Source organism: Sphaerodactylus townsendi, linkage group LG06, assembly GCF_021028975.2.
Source record: "Sphaerodactylus townsendi isolate TG3544 linkage group LG06, MPM_Stown_v2.3, whole genome shotgun sequence".
Classification (NCBI taxonomy): Eukaryota; Metazoa; Chordata; class Lepidosauria; order Squamata; family Sphaerodactylidae; genus Sphaerodactylus; species Sphaerodactylus townsendi.
In genome coordinates this window covers 120,985,472-121,004,280 of record NC_059430.1, presented here as the reverse complement: position 1 = coordinate 121,004,280, position 18,809 = coordinate 120,985,472, and the positions used below count along the sequence as shown (strand labels likewise).

The 18,809-nt window shown below is 47.3% G+C and overlaps 1 protein-coding gene across 2 annotated transcripts; it reads right to left on the bottom strand.

Annotated features, from left to right (window-relative positions):
- Positions 1-1,081: 1,081 nt before the first annotated feature.
- SMG9 (SMG9 nonsense mediated mRNA decay factor) lies at positions 1,082-18,713 on the bottom strand. Of its 2 annotated transcripts, none has more exons than XM_048501950.1 (14): positions 18,559-18,713; positions 16,881-17,037; positions 16,724-16,798; positions 15,532-15,775; positions 14,513-14,610; positions 13,169-13,281; positions 12,391-12,502; positions 11,215-11,310; positions 9,669-9,754; positions 8,843-8,949; positions 7,169-7,276; positions 4,909-5,034; positions 3,084-3,228; positions 1,082-1,799 (listed from the first exon to the last, which is right to left on the bottom strand). In XM_048501950.1, the coding sequence occupies exons 2-14, from the start codon at positions 17,022-17,024 to the stop codon at positions 1,721-1,723; spliced, it is 1,533 nt and encodes a 510-aa protein (XP_048357907.1). In that variant the 5' UTR covers positions 17,025-17,037; positions 18,559-18,713; the 3' UTR covers positions 1,082-1,720. The 2 variants fall into 2 exon arrangements, with proteins under 2 accessions (XP_048357907.1, XP_048357908.1); XM_048501951.1 differs by lacking the exon at positions 18,559-18,713 and adding an exon at positions 18,102-18,324.
- Positions 18,714-18,809: the final 96 nt, after the last annotated feature.

The following is an 18,809-nucleotide window of genomic DNA, read 5'->3' as shown; positions in this document are numbered from 1 at the left end:
GTTTTTGACAAAGACATTGTGTAAAAATGAATAATTCTCATTCATCCGGGACTATATTCTGATGAGCATACAGTTTTCTCAACCCCTTCCCCTTAACTCACCTTACTAACATCTTCACCTGAGACAGTACAGGCTCTAACATCTTCAGATTGCTTACTCATGTTGACTGGGAAAAAAGAGCTACTGCATTCTCGAGGGCATATTTTGGTTTAAAGGCACCATCAGATAGTTTTCAGGGATAAATTGGAACATAAAGGAAAGGACTCCTTTGGGCAAAACCGACAGATTCTGGTGTATCTGGAAACCTAATCTCTAAGACGCATCCAGAGGCAAGGACCCAGTTTCGATCTAAGATGCTATTTCTATAGCAATGGACCAAAACAGCTGTTCTTTGGAAAGGGGTGCCACTAAGGCAGGACGTCAGACCAATTTAAGGGGAAAGAATCAAGGCTTTCTTTACATGCACTGTCATTCTGGAACAGACGGGACAAGGAAGGAACTTGATGATGTCTTCTGTTTCATTTCATGATGTTTTGGCTCCTTTTGGGTGGGGCTGGTAAGATGCTCTGTATTGCCCTGTCTTGAAATTGCCTGTTAGAAATTCCAGTACGTGAAGCAGAAGCGAAAATGCCACGTACAACTTTTTCTTCCCACAACTTGGAAGCCCTGCTTTTTTCGCCGTTGGCAGGGATGTACAATAAAATCTCCTGTCTTCTCTAATTTAGAGGATGCTTTCTTGGAAGACAAGACGTGGCCTGAAAAATTCCAGGTTTGCACACGAGGACCTAGGACAGGGACTGCTCAACAGAGGAACAGCTAAATAGGAGTTCCAGAAGCGCCTTAAAAGTCAGCAAGATTTTGGGAGTATAAATAGACAGTCAACACTCCCATCAGCAGGTATTCTTCCTGAAGAAAGCTTTGGCTGTCAAAAGCTGACTTCCCTCCCAAAATCTTGTTAAGGTTCTACTGGATTCCAATGTAGCTATTTTATTGCAGACCACCACGGCTAATCTCTAAAACTGCAAACAGAGGGTTAGAGACAGTCCAGTACTGTGGCAGGCATTTAAAAAGAAACGCCAAGCAACGCCAAATGCTTTATTAAACAACAGAACATTTACACAAGAGGGAGTGATTGATTCACTCTGCAGCAGAAGAATGAGGAATTCTGGGATAGCTGGGGGTGGGTGGGGCTAAGTACTCTTCCCTGAAGATGGAAAGAGGCAAGAAAAGTACAGACAGACAGGAATGGGTTTAGGGGAAGAAGAATCTGAGAACAGCATCCTCAAAGCCACAGAGTTAACTGCCGGCTGACCTTGACCCTCACTAATGCAGAAGAACCTCTCTGGTCGTGCAAGGGGGGGTGGGGGGCAGCTGGTCTGGGACTTCTCCGCTTCTGGAAGAACGAGCAGCCCAAGAGAAAAGCTCTTCCTCCTAAGTGTGCAGATGGAAATCAGAGCCCCAAAATGGGTTACTGGAGACAAGATCCATGCTGGGTGTTAGGCAGATCACTGCTCAGTAGGCAAACGACACCCGTCCTTCTACCGCTGATGGCTGTCTGCTCCTTGATCTTGTGTGGCACCATAGTAGACACAATGCCCCCGCCTCTCCAGCTCCCTGCTGGGATCCACACACCGCTCTGTGCCCTTGGACAGTGGGCACAGGGACTCTGGCTTCCTCCCCTTGAGATGGGAGGAGTCTGGCCACCCCTCGGCTTCAACATTCAGGCCAGCAGGCGGCTGTACTCTGCAAGGGCAGAGGACTTCTTCACACCATCCCAGATGCGTGCCGCATAGTGGAACCTGCCCAATAGAGAGAGAGAGAGAGAGAAGTTGCAATGAGATCCAGTGTGTTCTGCAGTATTGGTGGGTCAGGGCTACACAGCTCCAAAGAAAAGATGTGCAGGACAAATGTTAAATTTAATAGTTTGTATTTCCGCATCTAATGCCCAGGGGTCAAAACTCTTTTAAAAACACATGGAAGAAAAACCAAAGGCCTCAAGAGTAGAATGCTGGAGATGGTATCGGAACGTACATCATCCTATTCATTTCCTCCATTTATACCCCACCTTTCAACCCAACTGGAATCTAAAGCGGCTTACAACATTCTCCTCATAACAACCCTGTGAGATAGGTTACCAGTGGTTCTCAACCTGGGGGTTGGGACCCCTTTGGGGGTCAAACGACCCTTTCACAAGGGTCACTTAAGACTCTGCATCAGTGTTCTCCATCTGTAAAATGGATAAATGTTAGGGTTGGGGGTCACCACAACATGAGGAACTGTATTAAAGGTTCGCGGCATTAGGAAGGTAGAGAACCACTGGGTTAGGCCAAGAGTGTGTGACTGGCCCAAAGTTATGCAGCGAGTTTCCATGGCAGAGGGGAGATTCGAGCCTGGTCTCCCAGATCCTAGTCTGTCACACTAAGAAGAAGAAGAAGAGTTTGGATTTATATCCCCCCTTTCTCTCCTGCAGGAGACTCAAAGGGGCTTACAATCTCCTTGCCCTTCCCCCCTCACAACAAACACCCTGTGAGGTGGGTGGGGCTGAGAGAGCTCAGAAGAGCCCAAGGTCACCCAGCTGGCATGTGTGGGAGTATACAGGCTAATCTGAATTCCCCAGATAAGCCTCCACAGCTCAGGTGGCAGAGCTGGGAATCAAACCCGGTTCCTCCAGATTACACGAGCTCTTAACCTCCTACGCCACTGCTGCTAACTGTTACACCAAACTGTCTCTTTGGGTGGGTGTGTGGGTGGATGGTATATGGGAAATTAATGCAGCAACCTGTGACACCGGAAAAGCATAATTTGCTGCCTCTTCAGATGCAGGAAATAGGAACATACCCAAGACCTTACAGCAGGGGTGTCTAACTCTGGTACCCCAGATGTTCATGAACTACAATTCCCATCAGCCCCTGCCAGCATGGCCAATTGGGAATCATAGTCCATGAACATCTGGGGCACCGGAGTTGGACACCCCTGCCTTGCAGTAACCCAGGGAAGTGGTTTTCCGTTCAGCATGAAAATGCACCAGTATTCCTTGTGGTCCAAGACACCTTCGGTCGTCCTCCCCTTAACTATTTGCTCACCAGTTCTTTTCCGTCAGGATGGTGTGGGAGAGCTGCGGCCGGGACATGGACATGATCTGGCTGCGGAGCTTGGCAATCAGAGACGGGAAGCTGGGGTGCCCTTTGTAGCCGGGCAAGAGAGAGAAGAGTGGGCCGCTTCCAGGGGCTGCAAAGGGGAATGGGAGAGTAAGAGAACACACTGCAGCTTTGTAAGAATACGTGCAATTGACCAATTACACAACAAATACACAGAACCTAACCCTAAAAAAAACAGGAGGGGGGAAGCAAAATGCAAAACTATTTTAAAAATTAATGAAATAAGTGTTTTACCATTATTGTTAGTCACCTGGAGTGTTTTTGTTTGTTTTTTAATAGATTGCAGGTCCTACTTTCCCCAGGAGGACTGCGAGGATTCTAGAGGGGAAAAGAAGCAACTGCAAAGAGAGAATGTTTGGTGGGGAGGAGTCCTGTGTGGGTGTAGGTTTAGAGGGGTGCTTTCCAATTCAGGGATTTTATTTATTTAATTCATTTTTTTTTTAAAAAAAATTATTAATTTACATTTATTCCCTACCCTTTACCATGATCTCGGGGCGAATTATAGTAAAAACTATACAAAAATCTCACAATAAAACCCTATCTTAAAAACCCTAAAACAATCTAAAATCTGAAGCACCCACCCACAAAAAAGGGAGGACAACTCGGGGGTCCCTTCCCAGTAGAAAGTCAGCCAAATGCTCAGTTAAAGAGGTTGGTCTTTGCCAGGCACCAAAATTCCAAGACAGCCCAGGTGTCTGGTGAACCTCTGCATGGAGGGCATTCCACAGTATATGGACTATTCTAAAGAAGGCTGTCTGGGCCACCTTGCCCATCTCCATAGGGGGCAGGGTAGCAAGGAGTGCTTCCCCCTTCCAATCTCAGCCCTTGGGCAGGAATACATGGGCAGGTGTACTCTCTCAGGCCTCCAGGACCACATTATATATATTACACCGAATTACATGTATTATACACCAACTTTCTTCACAGTGGAGACCCAAAAGCAGCTTAGATCATTCTTCTCCATTTCATCTTCACAACAATCCTGTGAGGTAGATTGGGCTGAGAGCATGAGACCAACCCAAGGTCACCCAGTGAGCTTCCGTAGCCCAAATGGAAATTCGAACCTGGATCTTCTAGATCCTAGTCTGATCATTTTAACCACCACACCACATGGGATTTTGCTGCGCGCTTTACGGTGTTTTTTTTTAACCCATCATGTTCGTTTATTAAAACATTTCCATTCCACCTTGAGTGGCTTACTACAACAGTTATAAGACAATTAAAACAAGAATAAAACAACAGGCACCAAAGGTCCCTTTCCCCCTCCGTCTTCAAAGATGCCTGCCATTCACACCTTTTTGAAAGTTCCATCAAATGAACCAGCTTTGTTGCCACTCCAAGGAGGCGGAAGAGCCCTCACCTCTTCAGACAGCCCATTAGACAGAGCCATAGCTGCAACGGAAAAGACTTGAGACCTTGTTGATGCCGGATGACCACCCTAAGTGGTGGGACAGCCAACAGATGTCTACCTGAAGACCATAGCTGGTGCACAGTCAGGAAGTCTTCCGAGTTCCGTACGACTGCCTAGTGACGCTTCCATTGCGGCTTGACTCACTGGAATGGTCCGGCACTCTCCGCTCTGCTAGCTTTGCAGCATAGTTTCTCGCCATGCGCTGCAGCTTGGATTGCGCAGGCTAATGTGATGGGAGCTGATAAGGGAGTCCAGCCCAGAGGCAGGAGGAAAAGTGGCTCAGGTGTTAAATTAATTCATAGGATCAGAAAGGGGAAGGAAGGAATAGGGGTTCCTCACCTGCTCTGGGCAAAGCATCGTCTGCATCTGTGTCCATGAAAGGCAGCAAGAACAGGTTGACCTCTGTGTCCAGATAACTCGGGGGCAGGCCAGGAAATATGTTGCAGTCCAGCATAGAGAGGGTGCCTGTTGGGAGGGAGATTCAGCTTAGCCAGACTCAGCCTTCCATCCTCCAAGGTAAAATGAGTACCCAACTTGCTGGAAGTATAGTGGAGATGACTGGGGAAGGAAGTGGCAAACCAAAAGCCTGCAGGTAATTTACCCATCATGATCCAGTGCTTGCCCAGGGGACCACTTTTACCATTTGGTAATATTATATGTATAATGTTCTTACCCTTTTTGGGCCATTTATACACTTATGGCTCCCTGTGAGTTTTGCGTTCAGTTGATCCGATGCTTTTCCCACAAGGCAACTGGATTCATTTTACACTTCCCTTTCTCCTGTCTGTTCCCCCCAAATCTGTTGTAGGGCATTAATTTCTTTCTGCAGAGGATTTGGCTTTGGATGCCCTAGGTTTCTGCCTTCCCCCATGATTACAGGACTTTTTAAAAAATTGCATGTAGTTGACTTTTTAAAAAATTGCATGTAGTTGAACCAACATATCTGCATGGTATTCATGCATTGGTTGGAGTTGCAGGTGCTTGCAGAGGGCTGAGTAGCACCCATGCTATTTTGCTACTGCTGGGTAAGAGGATCTTCCACTGGATCCTGGGCCATTTACAATTCCCCTCTCACTAGCGTCCCGAGTCCTCCTTCTGTGCCATCTGTTTCTTTGGAAAAGGATATTTTGGTATCAAATCTACTAGGTTCTACTGTGCTGCATGTTTTCTGTGGGATACGCAGTCTATCTGGAAATATCAGCCAACAGGCACGCCCCCTGCTGGTTCCCCCCCCCCCACCCTTTGCAAAGCCAGGATCTAGCTTTGCAAACGGAGGAGGGGGTTGCCTATGATTATGGGAGAGAACTCTCCCAATCATCACAGGCACCATGCTGACTCCCCCCACCCTTTGCAAAGCAGGGATCCATCTTTCCAAAGAGGGGAAGTATGATGGAAAGATGCTATCGCTGAAGCAAAGGAACTCACACATAACTGTAAAAAGGATCTTTGATCTCCTACAAGGAGAACAGGAAGCCTGATACAAAGGTGCCAGAATGCACTTCAAAGGCCTAAGTTACCTCGTGGCCGGAACACAGTTTTCCTGTGAAGGTGGAAACAAATGATTTTAGATTCCACCTGGGGACTTGGCCGGAGAAGCATCTCTGGACCATGGGTTTCCAGAATGGGGACAAAGGAATCCAAAAAGGAATGTGCCTAGCTGAGAAATCTCTGTAAGCAAAGTTTGTTTCATTTCTTTGTTTTGAATTTTTTCAATAAAAATATTTGAGAACTCAGCTGGAGTGGAGTTTTGGAGCAAAGAACCCAGATCTTACGGAAGCAAGCTTCTCTCTCTCCCCCCCCCCCCCCCCCCCATGCAGGCTTGGCATCACAAGCAGCAGCAGAAACTAAATGGGGAATGCTGGGGGAGAAACAAGGGAGCTGGCAGCTGAATGGGGGGGAGAGTGAGCAAAGAAAGGGGGGAACATACCAGTCGGTGGGAGGGGAAAAGGTGGGAAGGAGGGGAAAAAAACCTGAGGCGAGCACGGCACACTTGTTCAGGTACAGATTTAGTGGCAATTTAGAGGAAAAGGTTGGAGTTTGCCCGTGATGGGAAAATCCATCCTCCCATTCATCAGAAACGCAGCAGTGTTGGGACAGTTGTGGAAATGAAAATCAAACTTGGATAATGTCACAAATCTGTCGTGTAACTGAAAATCTTCCCTGAATGTAAAGTGGGCTTGCCCGAGGAGAAGCCCTGCGCACAAATGGCCTTAGTCTTTAGAACTAATTATTTGATTCTGTTCTCTTTTTCTGCTATGTTATTTTTTTATCTATTAAAATTAATTTTAAAAAGTTACAATTCTGTACCAGAATTCAAATCCACATGGAGCAATTTTTTAGACCTCAGTAGACTTGAGGGTTTCACCAAGAATCACAGAGCTCTGCTTACAAGCCTCTTCTCCATCTCTGCTTTCAGAAAAGCCAAACTCTGCTTCCGAAGGCCAACCACCAGCACTGATACTGATATGAACCCAATCTCCCTTTCTTCTCCATGCCGCTCACACCACAGAGGGCTCACGACGCTGCTTTCACTCCACAATCCGTTACGGTTTTTAACTTGGCCTTCTGGCCTTTGGACAGACTCAGAAAGATGCGTTACCCTTGTATTTCAGATGGGAGTGCATCATGATCTTATCGACCACAAGGTGCATCTGCTTCAGGTTCCGGGGACAGAAGTTCTCCCTCTTGGCTTTGTTCTGGAGAAAGACTGGAGACAGGGAGAAAACAGGAGTTTCACAACCATCACAAACAAAACATATTCTGTCTTTGCTGCTCAGGGCAACTGACCAAAATGTGGCATTAACAGGAAGGGGAAATGAAGAAGAAGAGTTTGGTTTTATACCCAACCATCCCCTATGTCTCCTGTAAGGAGACACAAAGGAACTTACAAACTCCTTTTCCCTTCCTCTCCCTACAACAGATATCTTGGGAGATAGGTGGGGCTAAGAGAGTTCTGAAGAACTGTGACTAGCCCAAGGTCACCCAGCAATGTAATTCACCAGATAAAGAGTCCATTAGAACATACGAACATAAGAAAGAGCCTGATGGATCAGACCAGAGTCCATCTAGTCCAGGACTCTGCTACTCGCAGTGGCCCACCAGATGCCTTTGGGAGCTCACGTGCAGGATGTGAGAGCAATGGCCTTCTGTGGCTGTTGCTCCTGAGCACCTGGTCTGTTAAGGCATTTGCAATCTCAGATCAAAGAGGATCAAGATTGGTAGCCATAGATCGACTTCTCCTCCATAAATCTGTCCAAGCCCCTTTTAAAGCTATCCAGGTTAGTGGCCATCACCACCTCCTGTGGCAGCATATTCCAAACACCAATCACACGTTGCATGAAGAATCGTTTCCTTTGATTTGTCCTAATTCTTCCCCCCAGCATTTTCAATGTATGCCCCCTGGTTCTAGTATGGGGAGAAAGAGAGAAAAAAGAGAGAGAGGAATCAAACCTGGCTCTCTACATTAGAGTCCGCCTGCTCTTAACCACTATACCATGCTTCCTGTCTGTGCCTCCAGTCTCCTGAGTGAACAACAGTCATGGCTGTTTATAGGCACAAGTATGGACTTTTGTCTCCAGTAAAAAAAACTCTACACCCTGACCTGGATGGTGCAGGCTAGCTCAATCTCCTCAGATCCTGGAAGCTAAGCATGGTGGGCTCCGGTGAGCACTTAGATGGGAGACTACCAAGGAATTTCAGGGTCGATGGGCAGAGGCAGGCAATGGCTAAACATCTCTTGCCTTGAAAGCCCTACGGGACCTCCGTAAATCAACTTTAAGACTTGATGGCACTTTCCACCACCACAAAATTACACACCCTGAAAATCATGGCTTTCACCAATGAATAAAAACCCCAGCGAGAGGACAGAACACTGCAGGAAGTCCTCTGGCCTCTTTCACCTTGGTCCCACCCTTTGTCAGTTCTGTGCTCCCCCCCCCTTCCCCCCCGTCTCGACCTTGACTACCCACCATTCCCTGGTTTCCGGCCCACTGCCTACTCCGGAAACAACTACCCTTAGAGACTGGGAAAGACCGGCTGTTGATCCTGCCTTACCAAACCATGCCTCTGTTCCTCCATACCAGTGGTTCTCAACCTTCCTAATGCCGCGACCCTTTAATGCAGTCCCTCGTGTTGTGGTGACCCCCAACCCTAGCATTGATCCATTTGACAGATGGAGGACACTGATGCAGAGAGTCTTGGGCGGCCCCTGGGAAAGGGTCGTTCGACCCCCAAAGGGGTCCCGACCCCCAGATTGAGAACCAGTGCTCCATACCAATGTGTGGGTAGTACTCTGTGCCCTCGTCTGTGCCGGAGGAGTTGCTGGATTCATGGCTGGGGGACGGAGTGGAAGGTTTCACCATCTCAGCCGTCTGCAAGAACCTGCCGGGGACAGTGAAAAGAACTTGAGCAATTGGGGAATAAAAAAGATTTGTTAGAAAATAAATTCGCCTCCTTGCAACTGGAACAGAAGGGATGTGAGTTTTGTGCTCTCCACTTTATTTTCTGATTTTTACTGTGGCAAGGAAATCAAGCAATGCCTCAGTAAAACAGACCCCCGAACTAAGAGTGGAATGGAGGGATGGACAGCAGACTCAAGGTGGCTTAAAAACTTATTTCCCCTCCTCTCCCCAAAGCAGACACCTGGAGAGGTAGGTGGGGCCGAGAGAGTTACAAAGAATGGTGACTACCGTGAGTAGAAGGAAATAAATCCAGCTCACCAGATAAGAGTCTGCCATTCATGTGGAGGAGTGGGGAATCAAACTCAGTTCTCTGGATGAGTCTACTGCTCTTAACCACTACCAGGTATGTTTTCTCCAGATAAACAGGGTCCATACCTCCTATCAAGTTTCACCAGCATGGCCAATTGGCCATGCTGACAGAGGCTGATGGGAATTGTAGTTCCTGAACATCTGGAGAGCCGCAGGTTCCCTACCCCTGCACTACACCATGCTGGCTCTTGAGTAAGCTCCACTGACTAAAACGGATCTCTGAGTAAATCTGCTCAAGATTGTCCCTGCTGATTTAATTCGGTGTTACAGCTTCTTTTTCAAACTAGTGCTGGCCCCTTCATCTGAACCGCACCCACAGGCTTTTCTCACCTGTACAGGCTCAGATCCGTGAACCAGTCCTGCACTACGATGACCACGTGGCAGACGGTGAACAGGAAAGCGGCGATCTGGAGGGACTGGGAGGAAAGCAGCTATTAGCAGGAATCATATGACATTGCCAAGGAGATCCTTGGAAGCTTCCATTTAAATCAGAGGGGTCCAACTCTGGTGCTTCAGATGTTAATGGAGTACAATTCCCATCAGCCCCTTCTGGCATGGCCAATTGGCCTTGATTTAAACCACTGAAAACACCTCTAGGACTACACTCCGAAGAAGAAAGGGCCAAGAGCATCCTTGTCCCTACACCAAGTTTCAACGTGAGCTCTCCTTGGAATGTGAGACAGTTTGGAATTCACTAGCAATGGAAGTAGATGGGAGGGAAGAAGGGAGCCAAGCACAGCTTGTACAAGTGTTAAGGGGAAACAGGACTAAAGAGTGGGTTTTACTAGAAGGAGCCTGACCTTATATATTGCTATTATTTTTTAAAAATGTATATATCCTGCATTTTATTCCCGAAGGCTTTCATGACCGGAATCAACTGGGTGTTGTGCGCTTTCCGGGCCGTGTGTGGCCGTGGTCTTGGTAGTTTTCGTTCCAAACATTTTACACGCGTCTACGGCTGGCATCGTCAGAGGAATGTCACAGTGAGCTGTCTTTTTCTCTGTACATAGCTTATTGTGACATGCCTCTGAAGATGCCAGCCACAGATGCGGACAAAACATCAGGAGCAAAAGCTACCAGACCATGGCCGCTCAGCCTGGAAAACCCACAACAGCCAATGCATACCCTGCTTTTCCTCTTGGTTCAAAGTGGCTTACGGTAATAGTTAAAACATCCCCAGCAAAAACCAAAGATAAAATAGCAAGTCCTAAATCCCCTCTTCAAAGATGCCTGCCATTTAAACCCTGTCAAAAGCCATGGCAAACAGGTAGAGCTTCCTAAAGATCTCCAAGGAGGGGCCCCCCCTTTGAGTCTCCTGCAGGAGAGAAAGGGGGGATATAAATCCAAACTCTTCTTCTCTTCTTTATGGTGCCCATTCCACAGCACCGGAGCCACAAAGGACAAGGCCCAGGTTTTGGCTGAAGCCAGACGAGTCACCCTAACTGGTAGAACAGCCAACGAACAACTGCCAGATGACTGCAGTTAGTTCACAGGGACACATGGAAAGAGAGAATCTTTGCCTGCCATAGACAGAGTATGTCACAGGCAAGGCCCCACCCATTCAAACTGTATCCTTTCTCTTATGATTTGGATAGGGAGATCCGCCCCACTCCTCCTGCCAGAGGCAAAGAGTTCTGTAGGATCTATTTTGCTTTATTTTGTACTCTGCCTTCCTCGCTGAGACTGAAGGCAGATTACAAAATATAGAACCCAGTAAAATGTGACAGGCTTTAGGACCACGGTACCAGAAACAGCAGCAACAAACAGATAGAAGAGAGTTGTCCACACACTACAAGGTAGAAAGACATTAATGTATCCTGCATTGGCCTCGCATCCTCCAAAGGGCCAACTCGCACAGAACAGGAATGATCCCTACCTGCATCTCAACATAGGTGTGCGGTAGGTTATACTCAGGAGGCAGCTTGCGATCGTTGTTAATGAGGTGGTCCAGGATGGAGGGGCTGAGGATTGGCTGCAAAGAGATTCAACATTTTGGTGGAAATTGCCATATATACTCGTGTATAAGTCGACCTGAATATAAGTCAAGGCACCTAATTATACCACAAAAAACTGGGAAAACGTATTGACCCCGAAAAAAAGTATAAGTGTAAGGTGGGAAATGCAGCAGCTACTGGTAAATTATAGATATGGTCAGGTACTATTTGGGGGTCTCTGCCACTGACCCCCCATCTCACCAATCCCAAGATCTCTGCCACCGACCTCTCCATCCCACAGCTTGTCCAGCTCACCCAGGTCGACTGGCTGTCAACCGCCAAGACCCAGGGGCCAGCCGCCACCAAGAAGAAGGCAGAGGCAGAGAAAGCGGCTGAAAGGAGTCAGAAGGAGAAGAAGGCAGAGGAGAGTGAAGCAGAGAAGGAGGCTGAGAAAGCGGCTGAAAGGGGGGAGGCAGAGAAGAAGGCAGAGGAGAACGAAGCAGAGGCAGAGAAAGCGGCTGAAAGGGTGGAGGCAGAGAAGAAGGCAGGAGAGAGCGAAGACGGGAGAGGGGGAACGCCACACAAGAATTAGGTAAGACCCTCACTTGCGTATAAGTTGAGGGGAGCTTTTTTCAGCACAAAAAATGTGCTGAAAAAGTAGACTTATACGCGAGTATATAAGGTAGTTAACTTTATGAAGCTACACTGGTATGACTTTCCCCTTCCCCCCAGCTCTTGGACACATCACCGCTCCAACATCTTGCAAAAGCAAGAGAGCAGCCTCTGCAGTCTATGTATCTACACCTGGAATCTTCCTTGTTCTTGACCTTTTTTGCTCCCTGTTTTAGTCCTTCCAACAAATTCATCTCTGAAATGCATGCTTCACAAGGGATTGTGCCCTGTGGCAAAGAGGCGTGGCTACCTGCTACCAGGGCCTGACCAGTTACCCTAATTAAATAGCTTCAGTTTCAAAACAAGATACATCTTTATCCACAGGAGATGAAGGAAGCATCTGTGGAGTAGATTGAATTGTCCCAAATTACTATGGTAGTTTCCATGCACGAGCTTCTGTAGAGGACATCTGGAAGGAACTGTTGACAGAAGTCCATTTTACACACCTGAGTGTCCAAGAAGATGATTCGCTCCTGAGTGATGAAGAAGTCAATGCCGCTAGTCTGGTTGCCCCCACGCTCCTTGATCTCTTGGCTCTGAGTGCGGAACACGTAGGTTCTGAAAAAGAGGAGATGGGACCAGGAGCTAAGAAGCACAGAAGGTTGGACGATTTGAATTGTGTGACACTCATGGCGGCGAAGCTTCTGTCTCTGATTGGCGGAACTGTTGCGAGGGCATGGAATATTCATAAACGTCTCAAGTGCTCAGGTACCAAAACTAAAAGAACTTCTGCAGTCCAATATCTGAGGGAAGGGGTAATTATTAGGGATTAAATCTTCTTCTAGGCTTTAATAGGCAAAGAAGAAGTGGACTTTTAACTAATGTGATCCAGGAAAAGAGAGGAAAGTTGGGGCTGAATTTCACATGTCAATTTCAACCAACAAACCAATTCTTTGATTGCAGGCTTTCAGTCCTCCTGTACCACACCGACTTTTTAACCCCCAACTCACTGCTCCAACTACAACAGCTCCAAACCCAGTACAAAGCATTTCCCTTGACTGCTACTTTCAATCTTTTATTACCTAGTGCCAGTCCTGCCGCAACCTGGCTTAAATATCCAGAGCCAGACCTACCCCTCTCTATCCAAGCTTAAACACCTTATGCAACACTTTCAGAAACTCCAGATACATCCCTCCTTCAATTTATTCTCCCAGCCTCTTTCTTTTAACACCCAATGACCAGCCATTTCCAACTAGCTCCTTCACTTCCCCATCTCCCGAGTACCTCTGGTCCTCTTCAGGTTGATTGGCTGACAAAAGTGACATCACCATGGACTTGCCAGTACCCTGCAATCCCAGCACTCCAACTACCAGTACATCAGTTTGGTCCAGGAGGAACTAATGAGAAATAACAAGACAGAAAATACCAGTAACTACTCTAGCTAGAACTGAAATCTCGATGATTGTATGCTCTGTAACCTAGGGCGTGGAAGGAGATTAGTCTACAGGACACCCGCTTTCCAAAGAAGCTGTCACAGTAGCGGTGTATTGGAAAGGGAAACTCATAACTTTTTCCCACGTAGTATGGTGCCACCCGAATCCCATATGGAAAGAATTTTTGTCCAACATGTCTTGGGAAGACCACAGGCAACAGAAGGAACATTCAGATAAACAATGATAGTAGGGACTCTCTGGATGCTGCACAGTCCTTATCGAACGGCCTTCTTGCGGAGTTCAGGAAGACTCCCAGTCTCCTGGCTATCTACAAATTATGCAAAATTGAGTTATTAAAGAGGGCTTTTCTATGCAGGCAACAGAGTAGCACTGACCAGAATAATTCACAAAGTTCTTTGGATAAATTATTAGGGACCGTGGTCAATAGTACTGTGTATAGATTGATGTGAGAAGCTTCGCGCTGCTTAAAATATTGTCAATATGTTTTGTTCAGTTCTGGTTTTTTTTAAAGATTTCTGGTTTGTCCTATTGTATTGTTCACCACTATATTATTTATTTGTTTATTTATGAGTTTTTTATACCGCCCTACCCCCGAAGGGCTCTGGGCGGTGAACAACGTAATTAAGCAACATATAATTAAAACCCATTTAAAATAAACACAGCGGTCTGCAAATAAAAACAGCGTCAGCAACAAAATCCTTATTAAAAGACCTTCCCAAAGGGGGGGAGAGGGGTCCCATAGGTGGTAAAGGGACCCCAACACAGGAAACTAGAGTAGAGGCGGGGAGGGGGCACATCAGTGGCCAGACACTCCAAAAGCCCGGTGGAACAGGCCCTGCGGAACTCACCAAGCCCGGTGGAACAGGCCCTGCGGAACTCACCAAGATCCTGCAGGGCCCGGACAGCTGGAGGAAGGGTGTTCCACCAGGCAGGGGCCAGGGCCGTAAAAGCCCTGGCCCGAGTGGAGACCAGCCGCATCATGGAGGGGCCGGAAACCAGCAGCAAATTGGCCTCTGCTGAACGCAGAGGCCTAGAAGGGACATATGGGGTAATGCGGTCTGCAAGGCACCATTCAATTGTGTATTGAATGACCCATCCTGTACATTGTATCAACTCACTTAAGAGTCCCAAAGGAGGGCCACAAATAGCATAACTACATAAAATGAATACATACGTCAATGGCACTGTCGCACCAGTTCATTTGGTCATCCACGAGCTTGATGCTATGTTTCATCCTCTCTGGGGCTAGCAGCTTGGCCTGACCGACCACAGCTGGAAAGACGAAAAGGGTTGGGAGTCAGAAGGAGCTAGTGGACAACCCTACAGGCAGATCCCCAGGATCCCACCTCACATAATAATCCAACTCTCGCTTTGCACATCTCTTTCTTCATGGAAGAAGAAGAGTTGGATTTATATCCCCCCTTTCTCTTCTGCAAGGAGACTCAAAGGGGCTAACAAACTCCTTTCCCTTCACCCCCCCACAACAAACACCCTGTGAGGTGAGTGAGGTTGAGAGCATGCCGAAGAACTGTGACTAGCCCAAGGTCACCCAGCTGGCATGTGCTGGAGTGCACAGGCTAATCTGAATTCCCCAGATAAGCCTCCACAGCTCAAGCGGCAGAGTGGGGAATCAAACCCGGTTTCTCCAGATTAGAGTACACCTGCTCTTAACCACTACGCCACTGCTGCTCCTCAAAGCTCTCAAAACCAACATCCCCAGGAGCGTCATTCTGGCAGCCCCATCGTGGTGGAATGTTTTGTCAGAGGACACACGTGCCTGGCAGGACTTGTTACCTTCCACAGGGCTTGCAAGACAAGAACTTTCAGTCAGTCACTGTGTATGTCTTGCAGTTCTTGCATTGCTTCCACCAGATCATTTTACTGATTGGCTGTTGGATGCGGCTATGTTTCCATAGGAGTTTTTTTTTAATAGTGTTATATATTTTAATACATTTATTTATCATTATTAGTGCCTTTTCAGAGTGTCTCACGAATTGCATTGTACTTTCTTGTAAGCCACTCCGAGCCTGGCTTGTCAAAGGAACGGTGGGGAATAAATTTCATAAACAAAATAATTAAAACCTTGGATTTAATCTCACAAACCTTGGTTGCACTGTTAACTATTAGATATGTTTAACTGGCAACCCTTGTTGCCCCCTTTCCTGTGTAACTGTAGTCCTGCTTTATACTTACGGTCCATGACGCCGCTGGATGCGGTTGAGCCCATCCCCCTGTTCTGGATCTGATAGACCGGCTGCGTGGGGCGCTGGCCCTCTTTCTCCACCTTGGCAACAGCTGCAGGGGGCTGGGTGGATGTCTCTATTGCCCCCACGGGACCTTTGCCTTCTTCCCGGGACTTCATCAGCACAATGGGCTTCTCGATAGGTGGGGCAGCAGCAGGTGCTGGAGCGGGAGCTGCGGGCGGGGCTCCCTTGGACTGCAAGGACACAAAGACCAACACCCAAATCTTCTCAAGGCCACAAACAGATATGCAGCTGCGTTTGCTCAAATTGACAGATCCCACTGACTAGGGTGGGGGGTGGGAGTGCTTCTTCCATTCCCCTCCATGCCACCTAAAACATTATGGATCCTTGCACAGGTACCAGCCGGACTCAGAGTTCTCTACCCTCCTCCATCCATTTTCCAAACATCCCATTCAGATATACTCTGCCTCAGAAAAAGATGTTGGGAAAGTCAGTGGTGGGGGAGCGATCGAGAAAACTGTATGCTTCCACATTAGAATATAGTCCCAAACGAATGTGAGAAACATAATTCATTTTTGTGCACTCCCCTTTGTCAAAACCATTATTTTGTGCATTATTGAACATGGCACTTTGATACAAGAGCAATTACGGTTCATTCAATCTTTCAAACAGATGGGGGAGCAGGGCTAGGTAGGCACTACTAGGACCAAGGTGGACCTAGGACAACAAAGAAGGTTCAGCACGTTGAGTCTGTGGCAAAGGAATATACAACCCAACTAACATCTTTTTCTGAGACAAACTAAAGCAATGAAAAGAAAGGGAAAGCAAAGGGAGTGTGTGAGAAAAAGAGGGGATCTCCCATCTCTTTTACCCTGCTGGCTGAGACATCTCTGTACTTTACTGTTTTAGGAAATGCAAAGAGAATAATAAGAATAAGAAACTACAACTTAGTTGTGGGGGGAGTCTGTATGTTATCCCCTAAGGGAAACAGACAGAATGGGGCTACCAAGTGTTGATTCCTGGACTATGGATTAGATTTAAACAGTCCACAAATGAAGGTTTTGTTAGTTCAACTAGGTTCTAAACAGTAAGCTTTTTCCGCATTACCATCCAGACAAGCTGCGGAAGTGAATCAGCTACTAGGACCCCATCAGGTTACAGACTGTGCTTCCCCACCCTACCCTTTCTGCAGGTGGCTTGGCCAGGATGATCGGGGTCTTCTGCATCATGGATCCCACTGGCTCGTCCATGGGGTCCTAAAAAAAACAGAAGGGGTTAGGCTGAGCCCTCAAAGTTGGTCCTTCCTTCCCAACCCAGTCCCCAGACTTAAGATCTTACCCGCCGATCTCGATCACGGTCCCAGGGGACATAGTCGCGGTCCCGGCCTGGCCCAGACAGGCTCTGGTGACCCAATTCCTTATCACGGTTCCAGCGGCGGCGACGCTCATACAGCCCGGGTTGGCTGTGCCCCGACTCTGACATTGAGAAGCAGGATCTAAGAGAAGGGTAAGAGGACATCCGTGAGCGGCAAAAGAAAAACATGGCAGAAGAATACTAAAGAGACTTCAGATGAGGAGGATACCAGCACTAGATGGCTGAAATAGTTATGTTGCAGGAAGTGTAAGAGACACACATCTATGCCCAGATTGAGACTCCAAGACGGATGTTTGTAAACACAGATCTATTTATTACAGTATCACAAAAACATTGCTGTCAGTTTGCACCAACAAACTGTTTAGGTCACTGACTGCAAGTCCTTGAGATCAAGGTCTATGCTAGGGCCCTAAAGAAACTTTCTGGAGGGTTGCTGCAATCCCTAGGCCACTGGTCACCCAGCTGCAGTTGATAACTTAGTCTAATTTTTTACTGTTTTACCATCTGTGAACCATAAACCTCTTCAGTCACATGTGAGGGGAAAGGAGTGGTGTGTAGTGGTCAGTGTTAGACCACAGCCTGAGAGATCTGGGCTCAGATCCCCACACTGCCATGAAACTTTGATGGGTCAGTCATACTTTCTCAGCCTCACATGGTTGTTAGAATAAAATGGAGAAGAGAACTGTAAGCTGGTTTCCAGGGGTATGAGTCACATAAAAATACAAATTGTCAAAGGCTTTCAAGGCCAGAATCAGCTGGCTGGTGTGGGTTTTCCGGGCTGTGTGGCCATGGTCTGGAAGTTTTAGCTCCTGACATTTCACCTACATCTGTGGCTAGCATTTTCAGAGCAATGTTCTGATAAGATACGTTTGAATATGTCTTGACATCCCTCTCACTCCTAACACAACCAGCATTCCCACATATCTAGAATGAAAAGGTGATCTTCCATGTCAAAGAACAGTTTCCTGGGAGTGGGCATACACACACACAAATAGTCTTTGTAGTTGGAATTTTTGCCTCTTGCATCTTCTCCACACAGGTTTTTATATTATAAATATACATACTGGAATGTATAACTAAACAGATTTGCATTAGACAATACTAATTTGATTGCTCGTATGGGGCATTTTTCTATGCCACCTTCCCACTCATCTTGGCACACAAATTATGCTGTACGAAACTTACAACACATAACTTCAGCCCATTGTGAAAAGGAGTGAAACTATTGTAAAGGGTGTGGAATTAATCGTAATAATGGCGATGATGATGATGATGATGATGATGATGATGATGATGATGATGATGATGATGATGATGATGATGATGATAGGGGATTATAGCAATATGCGGACAGATACTGGCGCACCAAATGCGGTACCACCACACAACATCTGCCCTGCGGAGGAATATAAGTGGGAAACAGATGAAGGCCGGAACTACATCTTTGGCGGATGAATACAGCGAAACAACTACTAACTGTCCCTTTAACGCTTCGCGGAAGGATACCGGCGTAAACACCGAAATATCTACCATCGGAGAGAAACCTGAGCGGCGGTTAGGTAAAAGGCTGATAACCCGGTTTATGGCGGAAAGGTCCATTGAGCTAAAAGGTAGCGTTACGCGTCCAGAGCTGCTCACTTACCCACGGGCTTGACTCTCCGTTTGTGAATCAACACATCTAGATGGTAGGACGGGAGGAGCCTCGCCGGCCACCGTCGCTGTACCCAGAGCGCACGCGCAAAACGGAGGCTTTTGACACTACTAGGCTGCAAGCCGTTAGCTTGGAAATGCCGCATGCGCAGTCTGCGGGCATTCATTTGCGGCTAGGGCGGTTCGCTGTCGTAGGGTGGGTTACTTCTCGTTCGTATGCGCATGCGCGAGAAGGCGACAAAG

Coding starts and splice junctions, on each gene's coding strand:
- SMG9 (XM_048501950.1), bottom strand. CDS start 17,024: ATGTCAGAGTCGGGGCACAGCCAACCCGGGCTGTATGAGCGTCGCCGC. Junction 16,799..16,880: donor ACCGTGATCGAGATCGGCGG/GTAAGATCTTAA, acceptor TGTTTTTTTTAG/GACCCCATGGACGAGCCAGT. Junction 12,503..13,168: donor CAACCTGAAGAGGACCAGAG/GTACTCGGGAGA, acceptor CCTCTTTTTCAG/AACCTACGTGTTCCGCACTC.